This window comes from Jaculus jaculus, chromosome 13 (genome assembly GCF_020740685.1).
Source record: "Jaculus jaculus isolate mJacJac1 chromosome 13, mJacJac1.mat.Y.cur, whole genome shotgun sequence".
Lineage (NCBI taxonomy): Eukaryota > Metazoa > Chordata > Mammalia > Rodentia > Dipodidae > Jaculus > Jaculus jaculus.
The window spans coordinates 44,997,081-45,010,294 of NC_059114.1; the positions used below are offsets into that span (position 1 = coordinate 44,997,081).

The 13,214-nt window shown below is 40.9% G+C and overlaps 3 protein-coding genes across 14 annotated transcripts in view; all 3 read right to left on the reverse strand.

The window, feature by feature from the left end:
* LOC101615472 (protocadherin alpha-C2) overlaps positions 1-13,214 on the reverse strand; it is a 313,953-nt gene that overhangs the window by 185,875 nt on the left and 114,864 nt on the right. Inside the window, exon 1 of one of the 12 annotated variants that reach the window (XM_045132065.1) lies at positions 5,467-7,989. The exons of the other annotated variants lie outside the window; for them this stretch is intronic. Coding sequence (XP_044988000.1) covers positions 5,467-7,869 — 2,403 coding nt within the window. The 5' untranslated portion in view covers positions 7,870-7,989. Of the gene's footprint in view, positions 1-5,466; positions 7,990-13,214 lie in introns of those variants that run through there. 12 annotated transcript variants of the gene reach the window in all.
* Positions 1-13,214, reverse strand: part of LOC123454033 (protocadherin alpha-8-like) — a 210,716-nt gene that overhangs the window by 147,989 nt on the left and 49,513 nt on the right.
* The window catches only part of LOC101596839 (protocadherin alpha-5), a 239,654-nt gene that overhangs the window by 147,988 nt on the left and 78,452 nt on the right, over positions 1-13,214 (reverse strand).

Sequence of the window (13,214 nt, forward strand, 5' to 3'; positions counted from 1 at the left end):
TCTCAGCAACACATGGAACCTTCTCCAAAACTGATTACATAGTAGACACAACACATACTTTGATAAATATTTAAAATGTGAAGTAATATCTTGAATCTGGTCAGACCACAGCGGAATAAAAGTAGAAATTAATGCAATACAGACTACAGAAACTAAACAAAGTTGGAAACTGAACAACAGTTTTTAAATAAGTTTTTAAACAATAGGTTTCATTTAAGAAATCAAAAAGGAAACATAAAAATTCCTATAAATAAATGAAAATGATACTACAACCTACCAGGCCCTCTTTGGCCCAGAATAGGCAGTTCTAAGAGGAAAGTTTATAGCTAAAGTGCCCAAATCAAAAAGTTAAACATCTCCACACTAGGAAAAGCCCAGGTGGATTCACAGCTGAATTGTACCAAACTTTTAAGAAAGACTTAATATGAACTCTTCTCAAATTTTTCAACAAAATAGAAAGAGAAGAAAAGATACAAAATTCAGCCTATGAAGCTAGTATTATCCTGATTTACAAATCATATAAAGATATAACAAAAAGAAAACTGCAGACCAATTTCTCTAATGAATATAGATGCAAAAATTCTCATCAAAATACTCACAAATTGAACTCAAAAGCACATTAAGCAGATCATCTGTCATGACCAAGTGACCTTCATACCAGGAATGCAAGGTTGGTACAACATACACAAGTCAATTAATGTTTATACCACATAAATAAATTTAAGGATGAACTAATGCATGCTATATAAGTGCTTTATCATATGATCATCTCAGCTGATACTTGATAGAAATCATATGCTCATCTCAATTGATACAGAAAAAGCACTTGACAAAGTTCAACATGCCTTCATGATAAAAGCCTTGGAGAAAGGGAGAATGATGAAACATGTTTCAAAATAAAATGCCATATATGGCAAGCTAATAGCCAGTATTATACTAAGTTGTGAAAAACTGAAATCATGTCCTCTAAAATTAGAAATGTATACCCGTTCTTATCACTTCTATTCAATATACTTCTCAAAGTCCTAGCTAAAGCAGTAAGACAAGAAAACATAGAAGGAATAAAAATACAAAACAAAGAGGTTAAACTATCAAATTGGATGATGACATGAGTCTATTAAATGATCCTGTAAAATCTACTAGAAACCCCATAGAACCAATAAACACTCTCAGCAAAGGTTTAGGATACAAAATCAGCATACAAAATGTTCACATATACCAATAATGAACTCATAGAAAAAGAAATAAAGAAAAAATATTCTATTTACAGTAGGTCCAAAAATAATCAAGTACTTAGGAATAAACCTAACCAAGGAGGTAAAAGATCTCAACAATGAAAACTCCAATGCACTGAAAAAAGAAACCAAAGAGGATGCTAAATTATTGAAAGAACTTTCATGCAACTGGATTGGAAGAATTAATATGGTGGAAATGATTATACTATCAAAAGTAATCTGCATTGCAATTTCCATAAAAATTCAAAGAGGGCTGGAGAGAGGGCTTAACAGTTAAGGCACTGGCCTGCAAAGCCAAAAGATCCCGGTTCAACTCTCCAGGACCCATGTAAGTCAGATGCACAAGGGAGCACATGCATCTGGAGTTCATTTGCAGTGGCTGAAGGCCCTGGCATGCCCATTCTCTCTCCCTCTTTCTCTCAAATAACTAAATAAAATATATTTTAAAAATTAAATGAAAGGGGCTAGAGGGATGGCTTAACAGTTAAGGCATTTGCCTTCAAAGCCAAAGGACCTTGGTTCAATTCCCCAAGACCCACATTAGCCACATTAGTCAGAAGATGCACAGGGGGATGTATGCATCTGGAGTTTGTTTGCAGTGGTTGGAGACCCTGGCATGCCCTATCTCTCTCCTCTCTCTCTCTCTCTCTCTCTCTCTCTCTCTCTCTCTCTCTCTCTCAAATAAATAAATTAATAATTAATTAAATAAAATTTTAAAATTCAATGACATTCCTAACTGAACTGGAAAAAACAATCTGAAAATTCATATGGAATCACAAAAGACCACAAATAGGCAAAGCACCCTAAGGAGAAAGAACATTGCTGGAAGAATCACAGTAACTTATCGCAAAGCACATTACAAAGTAATAGTGACAAAAACAGCATAATAATGGCACCAAAACAGATATACAGACCAATGGAACAAAATAGAGGACCCAGAAATAAGCTCATATCACTTTGGCCACCTAACTTTTGACAAGTCAAAAACATTCAGTAGAAAAAAAGACAGCCAAGCTGGAGAGATGGTTTATCAGTTAAGGCATTTGCCTGTAAAGCCCAAGGATCCTGGTTCAAGTCTCCAGGACCCATGTAAGCCACATGTACAAGGAGGTGCATGCATCTGGAGTTCATTTGCAGTGGCTGGAGGCCCTGGTTCACCCATTCTCTCTCTCTCTCCCCCCCCTCCTTTCTTCTCTCAAATAAAATATATTTTTAAAAAAAGAAAGCAAAAAGACAACCTATTCATCAAATGATGCTGGCAAAACTTGATATCCATCTGCATAAAAATGAAATTAGATACGTATATTTCACCATGTACAAACATTAATTAAAAGTGGATCAGGCCAGGCGTGGTGGTGCACACCTTTAATCCCAGTAATTGGGAGGCAAAGGCAGGAGGATTGCTCTGAGTTTGAGGCCACCCTGAGATTACAGAGTGAATTCCAAGTTAGCCTGGGCTACAGCAAAACTCTACCTTGAAAAAAACAACAAAAAAGTGAATCAGAGCCAGGCATGGTGGAACACGCCTTTAATCCCAGCACTCTAGAGGCAGAGATAGGAGGATTGCTGTGAGTTCAAGGCCACCCTGAGACTACAGAGTGAATTACAGGTCAGCCTGAGATAGAGTGAGACCCTACCTCGGGAAAAAAAAAAAAGTGGATCAAAGATTTAAAACCTAAAACTGCTTCAGAAAAACATAGACAATATATTTCAAGATATGGGTATAGTAAAAAACATTCTGAGCAGGATTCCAGTAGCATAGGAAGTAGACCCAAAACTTAACAAATAGGACTACATTAAATTAAAAAGTTGGGCTGGAGAGATGGCTTAGCTGTTAAGCGCTTGCCTGTGAAGCCTAAGGACCCCGGTTCAAGGCTCGATTCCCCAGGACCCACGTTAGCCAGATGCACAAAGGGGCGCATGCATCTGGATTTCATTTGCAGTGGCTGGAAGCCCTGGCACACCCATTCTCTCTCTCTTTCTCTCCCTCTCTCTCTCTCTCTCTCTAATAAATAAAAATGAAACAAAAAATTTTAAAAAAAATTAAAAAGTTTCTGCACAGCAAAACAAACCATCAGCAAAGTTAACAGACAGCATACAATTTGGAAGAATCTTTACTAGTTATAGTTCAGACATGGAGCTGATATTCAGAATTTATAAGGAACTGCAAAAAATAAATGCACAAAAAATAATAAAACAGCCAATCACCAAGTGAGCTAACAAAATGTCATAACAATACTTAAATGTCTTTTTTGCTAACTAAAATTAACCAACAAAGATAAAATAAAATACTCAAGTCAAATCTCACACAGACAAGAAATGTGCTATATGAAAGTTTTAAATATACTAGTTAATATTAACAAATGCGGAATTACAAAAAGAAAGATGAGTTAACTTGAAAAGCTACTAATAAGAGTTGGGAAGATGGTCCAGTAGTTAAATAAAGATGCTTATTTGTAAAGCCTGCAAGACATGGTTCAATTCACCAGTACCCACATCAAGTCACATGCACAAAGTGGTCCATGCATCTGCAGTTCATTTGCCCTAGCATGCCCATGTGCACTCTCTTCCTCAATTAAAAAAATCTTTACATTTTATTAAATGCCATAAAAATAACCAAAACTTCAACTACCAGGGGACAATATCAAGCAGTCCAATATATGTGTATTGAAGTACCACAAGAATGGAAGAAAAAATGATGAATTGTGGCTGATATTTTCACAAATTTAATGAAAATAATAGCTCCACCAAGTCAAGAATATCATCAAACCACAAACAAAGAAAACCACATTCAAAGCTGGGCTTGGTGGCACATGCCTTTAATCCCAGCACTCGGGAGGCAGAGGTAGGAAGATCGCCATGAGTTCAAGGCCACCCTGGGACTACAGAGTTAATTCCAGGTTAGCCTGGACCAGAGTGAGACCCTACCTTGAAAAACCAAAAAAAAGGGGGGGGGGAGAAAAGAAAGAAAACCACATTCAAGCACATACTAAGCATTTGTAAAAATTAGTGATTTTGAGAAAATGTATTTTAAACAGCAACCAACCCTGGGTAAGGGGGGATGCATGTACAGAGAATTGAGATAAGAATGAAGATAGCCATCTACTCATCAGAACCTATGCAAGCCAGTACACAACAGAATGATACCCTTTAAAACTATGAACTTGCCTGGCATGGTGGTTCACACATTTAATCCAACCACTCAGGAGGCAGACATAGGAGGATCTCCATGAGTTTGAGGCCACATAGAGAATTTCAGCCTGGGCTAAACCAAACCAAAAAAATTGTCAACTATATCCAGCAAAAACACTTAGCATGCCACTTATACTGAGGTGCTACATGACAACAAAAGGTTTAAAAATGATTATTTATTTATTATTTGCATTGTGAAAAAAGTCATTTCTAACCAAGTGTGGTATCTCACACCTCTGATTCGAGAACTCTCAGAAGGCAAAATAAGGTGGAACAGGACTTGGAAGTCAACCTAGGCAACTTACATAGTGAGATCCTGCTTAAAAATAATCAAAGAGCATGTACAAGAAAAGTTGTGAACTTGTTTAAAACCACGAAACCAGGAAGGGGGGTTATTTGGGAAAGAGGGTTTAGTAGAAGTGAGAGAAGAATAAGGAAAGTAATGAGGGTAAATATGATCAAAATTCATTGTATACATGTATGTTAAACATCTGTCAAAATAGTTTCAAAGAACTCTAAAAATAACAAATGTATGTAGGTATCTGTATAAAGTAAATTAAAAAACTAAAAATTTAAATTATTATTCACTTCATTACTAAAGTATTTTGTAAAATATTTAAGATGCGGTGGTGGGAATTTTTTGAAAATGTTAAACACAGAGACAAACACATTTCAAGCTATTAAGAATACTCAAAAGAAAAAAAAAAAAGAATACTCAAAGAGGGTTTGAGGAGATGACTCAGTGGTTAAAGTTGCTTGTTTGCAAAACCTGCGGCTCTAATTCAATTCCCCAGCCACATACATAAAGCAGCGACAAGACATGCTGGCACTCCAAAAAACAATTTTTTTTCCAGTTTTGATAGGCCACTACAGCTTCAGAAAAAAAATTGGTTATTGAAGAATAGTTAGGCACAATGGCAGTAATGAAATTATTAAAGATAGCGAGAATGAGAAACTAATCTAAAAATTGGTATGAAAATAATATCCACAAGAAATTGGTAGACTAAAACAGTCATATTTTTCAAATCTTTAACATTACCTCTTTTAAAAGTTCTACCTGCCCTTCTTCCTGGAATGTTTCTTCTGTAGAATTCAACACTGGAGGGACACCTGGGCTGAAGGCCATGAGGTCCGCCTTGGGCGGGCCCTCCCCAGAGCACACCCTGTGCCTCCTCTGCTGAGAGTATGACCAGCTGCCCACCGCGCTGGAGCACACCAGCACCGGCTTGCCAGGCCCGCACGCGCCCTCCGTGGGCGACGCCGCCGAGCACCGCAGCGCCACGTACAGCAGCAGCGTGAGCACCAGCAGGCTGGACACCGCGCAGATGGCCACGATCAGGTACACGTTCACGTCCAGCAGCGACGCCTCCGGGCCGGCGGCGTCCACCAAGGCCCGCGAGCGCGACGGCGCCTTGGGCGCCTGACCACTGTCCACCAGGGACAGCAGCACGGTGGCGGTGGCCGTCAGCGCGGGCTCGCCGTGGTCCTTCACCAGCACCAGCAGGCGCTGTCGCGGCGCGTCCGCCTCGTCCAGGGCGCGCGTGGTGCTGATCTCGCCCGTGTACAGCCCCACGCGGAACGGGCTGCGCGCGCCGCCCGCCTCCGGCTGCAGCTCATAGGACAGCCACGCGTTGTAGCCAGAGTCCGCGTCCACCGCGCGCACCTTCGTCACCACGTGGCCCGCGCCCACTGAGCGCCACAGCAGCTGGCTCACGCCCGCAGCCTGCACCCCCGCCTCGGGCCCCAGCAGCGCGGGCGCGTTGTCGTTGTCGTCCAGCACGAACACCTGCAGCGTCACCTGCCCGTCCAGGGCGGGCTCGCCCGCGTCGCGCGCGCTCACCTGGAAGCGCAGCAGCTCCAGCTCCTCGTGGTCCAGGGGCTGCAGCGCGTGCACCCGGCCGCTCTGCGCGTGCACGGACACGTAGCTCGACAGCGCGCGCTCGCCCACGCGCCGCTCCACCAGCGAGTAGGTCACGCGCGCGTTCTCCTGCGCGTCCGCGTCCGTGGCCGACACCGTGAAGATGTGCGCGCCCGGCGGGTTGTTCTCCTTCACGAACACCGTGTACTCGGCCTGCGCGAACGCGGGCGCGTTGTCGTTCACGTCCGCCACCTCCACCGACACGCTGGCCGTGGCCCACAGCGCCGGCGCGCCTCCGTCCCTGGCGGTCACCACCACCTCGTAGCCGGGGGTGGTCTCGCGGTCCAGGGCGCTGTCCAGCACCAGCGAGTAGTAGTTCTTGAAGGTGGACACCAGCCTGAAGGGGACATGGGGCGTCAGGGAGCAGGTCACCTGCCCGTTCTCTCCGGAGTCGCGGTCAGACACGCTGATCAGGGCGATAACAGCACTAGGCTGAGTGTCTTCTCTGACTGGAAGCGATAGAGAAGTAATCGTTACTTCTGGTGCATTATCATTTATATCTACTATTTCCACCAAAAGAGTACAGTGACCTGTCATTGGAATATTCCCTTTGTCAACTGCTTCTACGGATATTTCATATAGTTTCTTTTCTTCAAAATCCAGTTTGCCTTTTGTACTAATTTCTCCACTGTGGGGATTTATGTTAAATGTCTTTGCCACTGCAGGTGACACCGGCCTTCTGAAAGAGTAGATTACGTCTCCATTTGTATCATCATCCGGATCTGTGGCATTTAATTTGATCACCAGTGTTCCATTGCGTGCATTCTCTGGCACTCTAACTTTATAAATGAACCGATCAAATCCTGGGGCATTGTCATTCACATCCAGAACGGTGATCAGCAGCTGAACCGTACCAGTCAGCTCGGGCTTACCCCCGTCACTAGCTGTCAGTATTAAACTATGTCCCTGAATCTCCTCTCGATCTAATGCTTTCCTTAACACAAGCGACAACGAAGAAGTTTGCTCCAAGTTGTTCTGAGTATCCAAAGCGAAATAATCGCTGGGATCCAATCGGTAGGTCAAAGCGGAATTTACTCCAATGTCTGCATCGGATGCGCCATCTAGTGGAAATCTAGTTTCTGGAGGTATAGATTCTGCAATGATTATACTTTTATTACTTTCAGGGAACACTGGCGGGTTGTCGTTAATGTCCCTCACCTCCACCTCCACGTGGAAAACCTGCAGCGGCCTGTCCACGATCACCTCCAGGTGGATGCCACACTCCGCGCTCCGCCCGCACAGCTCCTCGCGGTCGATCCGAGAATTCACAAACAAAATGCCATTCTGCACATTCACCTCCAGAAGGTCCCCACGCTCCTTGGACGCCACCCGGAACAGGCGCGGCACCAGCTCCGCCGGCTCCAGCCCCAGGTCCTGCGCGATGCGGCCCACGAAGGTGCCGTGTTTGGCCTCCTCGGGGACCGAGTAGTGGAGCTGGCCGCTCCCTGTCCCCCAGGCGGCGAGCAGCAGACAGGAGAGCAGCAGGCTTGGGTATCCTGAGACACTTTGCCAGAAAAACAGCATGGTGCCCTCGAAAGAATCCTGAAGTATCTGTAATGTCCAGAGAACCTTGCCTGAAACTTCCTTTCAAAGACCAATTTAATGGCCTCCTAGTACGGAAAATCTCGCAAGCGATTTCCCACTCACCTGCAAATTTCTGAGAGCAGACGCCCTGGATTTCTTTGCAAAAATGTTTTCAGTGAAGAGCGACACCATGCGCCTGAATGTGTAAGTGTAGCAGTGATTGGGTCCATATCTTCCAGTAGATGTAAGGCTTTATTTCCTCGCACTTTCTCACTTTTTCGTTGCAAACATGGAATTGAAGATTAAATTTTTATCCTTCTGGAAACAGTAAATCACGTTCAGCATTCTATGTTACTTCATAATAGGTTGCTATGTTCCATTTTTCCAGAAATTTGTTTTTATATCTATAAACTTGTATGCAAAATGTAAAAACAAGAATATTATACATTTGGTGTTGGACCAGTAGGGTTTTTTGTTCTCATTGTCGTGTAAGCTTCGAAGGTAATGCCCTTTTCCTGTAACATTTTTCCAAGATTTTCTCACACAACAGCCATTTACTGTAAATAGCTACTTTTTAATTTAATTTAATTTATTTGAGAAAGAACAAGAGAGGAGGAGAGAGAGAAGCAGAGAGCCTCTAGCCACTGCAAATGCACTCCAGATGCATGTGCCACTTTATGCATCTGGCTTACATGGGCACTGGGGAATTGAACCTGAGTCCTCAGGATTCACAGGCAAGCTCCTTAACCACTAACTCATCCTGCCAGCCCCTGAATGACAACCTAGTGATCACAGAAGAATAAAATGGATGAAGGTGGAAAATGTTATTGAGATGCCAAATTTTAAATAATATGTCGTGTATGTAAATTTCTCCCAAAGGGCGGATAAACTGTTTTAAAAGAAATGGCCACTCAATTGTGTGAGTTTGTATGTGTCCATAAATATACAACAATCTTTATACAATAATGTTCTGAAGTTTTCAATTCGCTTTGTAGAAAGCTACTACACTATGTATTTAGTATAGTTAAACTAGTGACAACAGGTCAAACTTCCTATTTTCCATATTGCATCTTACTTCATCATCACTATGAGAAAACTTATTATCAATTAAATTGACACTGGTTTTTATGTATGTAATAATAGATATACAAAGATATTACTACATCTTTAGGAAGAAAAACAGGAAGAGAATATTACTTTTATCTGTAAATATGGCAACCAAGTCATGAAGCTTCAGGACAAATAGTACCATGAAAAACCTATCAGCTCCAATAATTACCTTGCCTGCTCTCTGCGCAACTCTATAAAAACTGACAATTGGGTCCATTTCTATACCTCTTCTTCCTTCTAAATGTTTGCATGGATAATTTGTATTTTCTTGCCCTCATGAGCCTCTCCTCCAGGATTTCTACTCACACACTTAACTCTTATTATAGGAATGGTCCTTGATTCTTTCTAACCCTTCTTATATGACAGAACCTTCATACATCCTAAGACTCAGAATTTATGAGTATTACTTTATATGACAAATAATGTGGTTAAATTACAAATATTTTGACCTGGAGAATTCAGGTGGACTCTGGGTGCCATTACATGTAATTTATAAAACAAAAGCACAGAGGAGAAAACACGAAGAAGAGGGGGAGACAATGAAACCATGAAGGAACAGATTGATGTAGTACAGCTATAAGCTAAGGAATGCTAACTGTTATCAGAAACCAAAAGAGGCAGAGAATGGATTCTCTCAGAAGAACTTCAGCTCTACCTCTTTATTTTGAACTTCTGGCCACCACAGGTGTAGTGGCCTTTAATCCCAGCACTTGGGGGACTGAGGTAACATGATTGCTGTGTATTCAAGGCCATCCTGAAACTACATAGTTAGTTCCAGGCTATCCTGGGCTAGAGAAAGACCCTATCTTGAAAGGACAAACAAAAAGTGTATGAACTTCTGGCTACCAAAACTGGGAGAGAACTAAATCTTCTCTTATACCAGCCTATGGTCATTAGCTACAGCAACCTCAGGAACCAACACACCTAACTACATAAGTTTCTTCCTTACACATGCTATGTTTCATTTCTTGGGCTTTCTTGTGGTGATTTTATCTTTTCATGAATTTACACTTTTTCTGAAGGAATGATTTTCCCAAGCCCATATGTATATTTTCCTTTGAGAACTAGGCCAATTCTAATACTTCAAAATAACATGTACTTAAGTGTTTCCCTCAACTGCCCACTTGAAAAAGCACACAGAAACCATTTCTATAACTCTGTTAGACATCTTGTTTAAGAGCAATCTTGTCTTCCCAGTTAGCCCAAATTTTAAGAAATATGCCATCTCCAACTTTTTAAAGTTTTCTTAAATTTTAATTTTTTATTTTTGTACTCAGTGTACATTAAATTTGGAACCATTGTTGGCCTCCTCCCTGTCCTCCCTCCTCCACTGGGACCCTCCTCAATGAGGTATACGGGTCGTGCATTGTGGAGTTAGTCTTCAGTTTCAAGTAGGAGGAAATGTCTCTGTGTGTCATGACCCAATATGTGGAAGAATTGAAACCAGGCTTTCTCGAACTATGCCACACAATTGGAAACCAAGGAAAGCTCCTAAACTCCTTCTATGTGTCATGACCCAATATGTGGAAGAATTGAAACCAGGCTTTCTCGAACTATGCCACACAATTGGAAATCAAGGAAAGCTCCTAAACTCCTTCTATGAAGCTACTATCACCCTAATACCAAAACCAGGCAGAGATGCCACAAGAAAACTACAGGCCTATTTCCCTGATGAACTTAGACACAAAGATCCTGAACAAAATCCTCACAAGGCAAATTCAACAACACATCAAATTCATTATCTACCTTGATCAAGTGGGCTTCATCCCAAGAACACAGGGGTGGTTAAACATATGGAAATCTGTCAATGTAATACACCACATAAACAAGATTAAACACAAAAACCACTTGATCATTTCGATAGATGCAGAAAAGGCCTTTGACAAAATACAACATCACTTCATGATCAAAACATTGGAGAGAACTAGCATGGTCGGTTTATATCTTAACACAATAAAGGCTATATACAAAGCTCCTAAAGCCCAAATAATACTTAATGGAGAGAGACTGAAGGAATTACCATTGAGATCAGGAACAAGACAGGGGTGTTCACTCTCACCTCTGCTCTTTAATATAGTACTGGAAGTCCTAGCTCAAGCAATTAGACAGGAGAAAGAAATAAATGGGATACAATTTTGAAAGGAAGAAATCAAATTAGCACTATTCACAGATGACATGATTCTATATGTAAGAGACCCAAGAACCTTGATTCCAAAACTCTTAAATGTGATAAACTTCTTCAGCAAAGTAGCATGATACAAAAATCAATGCACAAAAATAAGTAGCCTTTCTATATGCAAATGACAAAGATATAGAGAAAGAAAGTGTGCCAGGCATGGTGGTGCACACCTTTAATCCCAGCACTTGGGAGGCAGAGGTAGGAGGATCACTGTGAGTTCGACGCCACCCTGAGACTACATGGTGAATTCCAGGCCAGGAGCAAGACCCTACCTCAAAAAAAAAAGAATAATTAAGGGGGTGGAAAGATGGCATAGTGGTTAAGCACTTGCCTGTGAAGCCTAAGGACCCCGGTTTGAGGCTCGATTCCCCAGGACCCACGTTAGCCTGATGCACAAGGGGGCGCATGCATCTGGAGTTCGTTTGCAGTGGCTTGAGGCCCTGGTGCACCCATTCTCTCTCTATCTATCTATCTATCTATCTATCTATCTATCTATCTATCTATCTATCTCTATCTCCCCCTCCCTCTCCCTCTCCCTCTTTCTCTCTCTGTATGTCTCTCTCAAATAAATAAATAAAAATAAACAAAATATAAAAAAGATATAAGTGACATTATGCCATTTTCAATAGCAACAAGAAAAAATAATAAGAAAATACCTTAGAATAGCATTAACCTAGGAAGTGAAAGATCTATACAATGAAAACATAAAAACACTCAGAAAAGAAATAGAGAAGGACTTGAAAAAATAGAAAGACATCTCCAACTTTTTAACTTTTGTTTTTCTCTTATCATTTGTATTTAGTCAGTCATATCTACCCACTTCTAATTTGCTAGCACCTCTTATGTATGCAATCCATTTCTACCACCATAGGTTAAGTCTCCATTCCTTGATACCTAAGCTGTTATAAAAATAAAAAAATCTCTACTAGCTTCCCTGCCTTCACAGTCCCCCCTGCTCTAATTCTTCAAGTAAACATTCACCAGAAAAAACAAAGTTCATTTATTCATACTTATCTTCTATCCAGCAGAACCTTAATGCTGAAATGTTAGCTGTGCTTCAAGGCACAATTGAATAATATATTACCTCAGCTCTGTAGCTCACCCCAATATCTAAAATGGGGGAATGCACAGGCAATATATTTCAGTATCATAGATTCCTTCAAAATTTAGTGATCAAACATGTACTTTATATATTGAACATGATGTGAAATGTACTTTAAAGATTTAGCTGATAATAGGTAATAGTATATCATAATGAGTTTGGAATCCTCCAAAGTTAGGTTTTAACCACTTCTCACTAATTATGTGGCTTCAGCTTTCTCATCTGTAAAATGGGAATGATAGTTGTTCTATCTTAGTATAGGTATAGACTTCAAATAACAATTTATTAACATGAGTGCCAGGCGTGGTGGCACACGACTTTAATCCCAGCACTCGGGAGGCAGAGGTAGGAGAATCACCGTGAGTTCAAGGCCACCCTGAGACTCCATAGTGAATTCCAGGTCAGCCTGGGCAAGAGTGAGACCCTACCTTGAAAAACCAAAAAAAAAAAAAAAAAAAAAAACCCAGAATTTATTAACATAATTCAATTAAAGACATTAGCCATGTCCTGGAAAAAGATAGGGGTCAATCAATAAGTATTATGTTGATTTTTAGATAAAAATATTGTTAACCAGAACAAGTGGTGTGCTTCTGTAATTCTAGCTAATCAGGAAGCTGAAGCAGGTGGATCACAAATTTTAAGCCAGCCTGGGCCATGACTAAATTTCAAAACAAACCAAAAAAAAAAAAAAAAATGATGTCATTAAGGATGTGGATGTAGCTCAAAGCCAAAGTGCTTCCTTAGCATGAAGCCCAGAGTTGGAACCCCAACACCACAAAATAAACATTCCATTAATGATAAAATGTACCATTATTTATGTGTGAAAGAAAATAGCCAAGTGAATTGTCTTGAATCTTCAATTATATGACACATCTTTATTTATGTGACGTTTAAATATTTTTTTAATTTTTTTTGTTTATTTATTTGAGAATGACAGATGGACAAAGAGGCAGA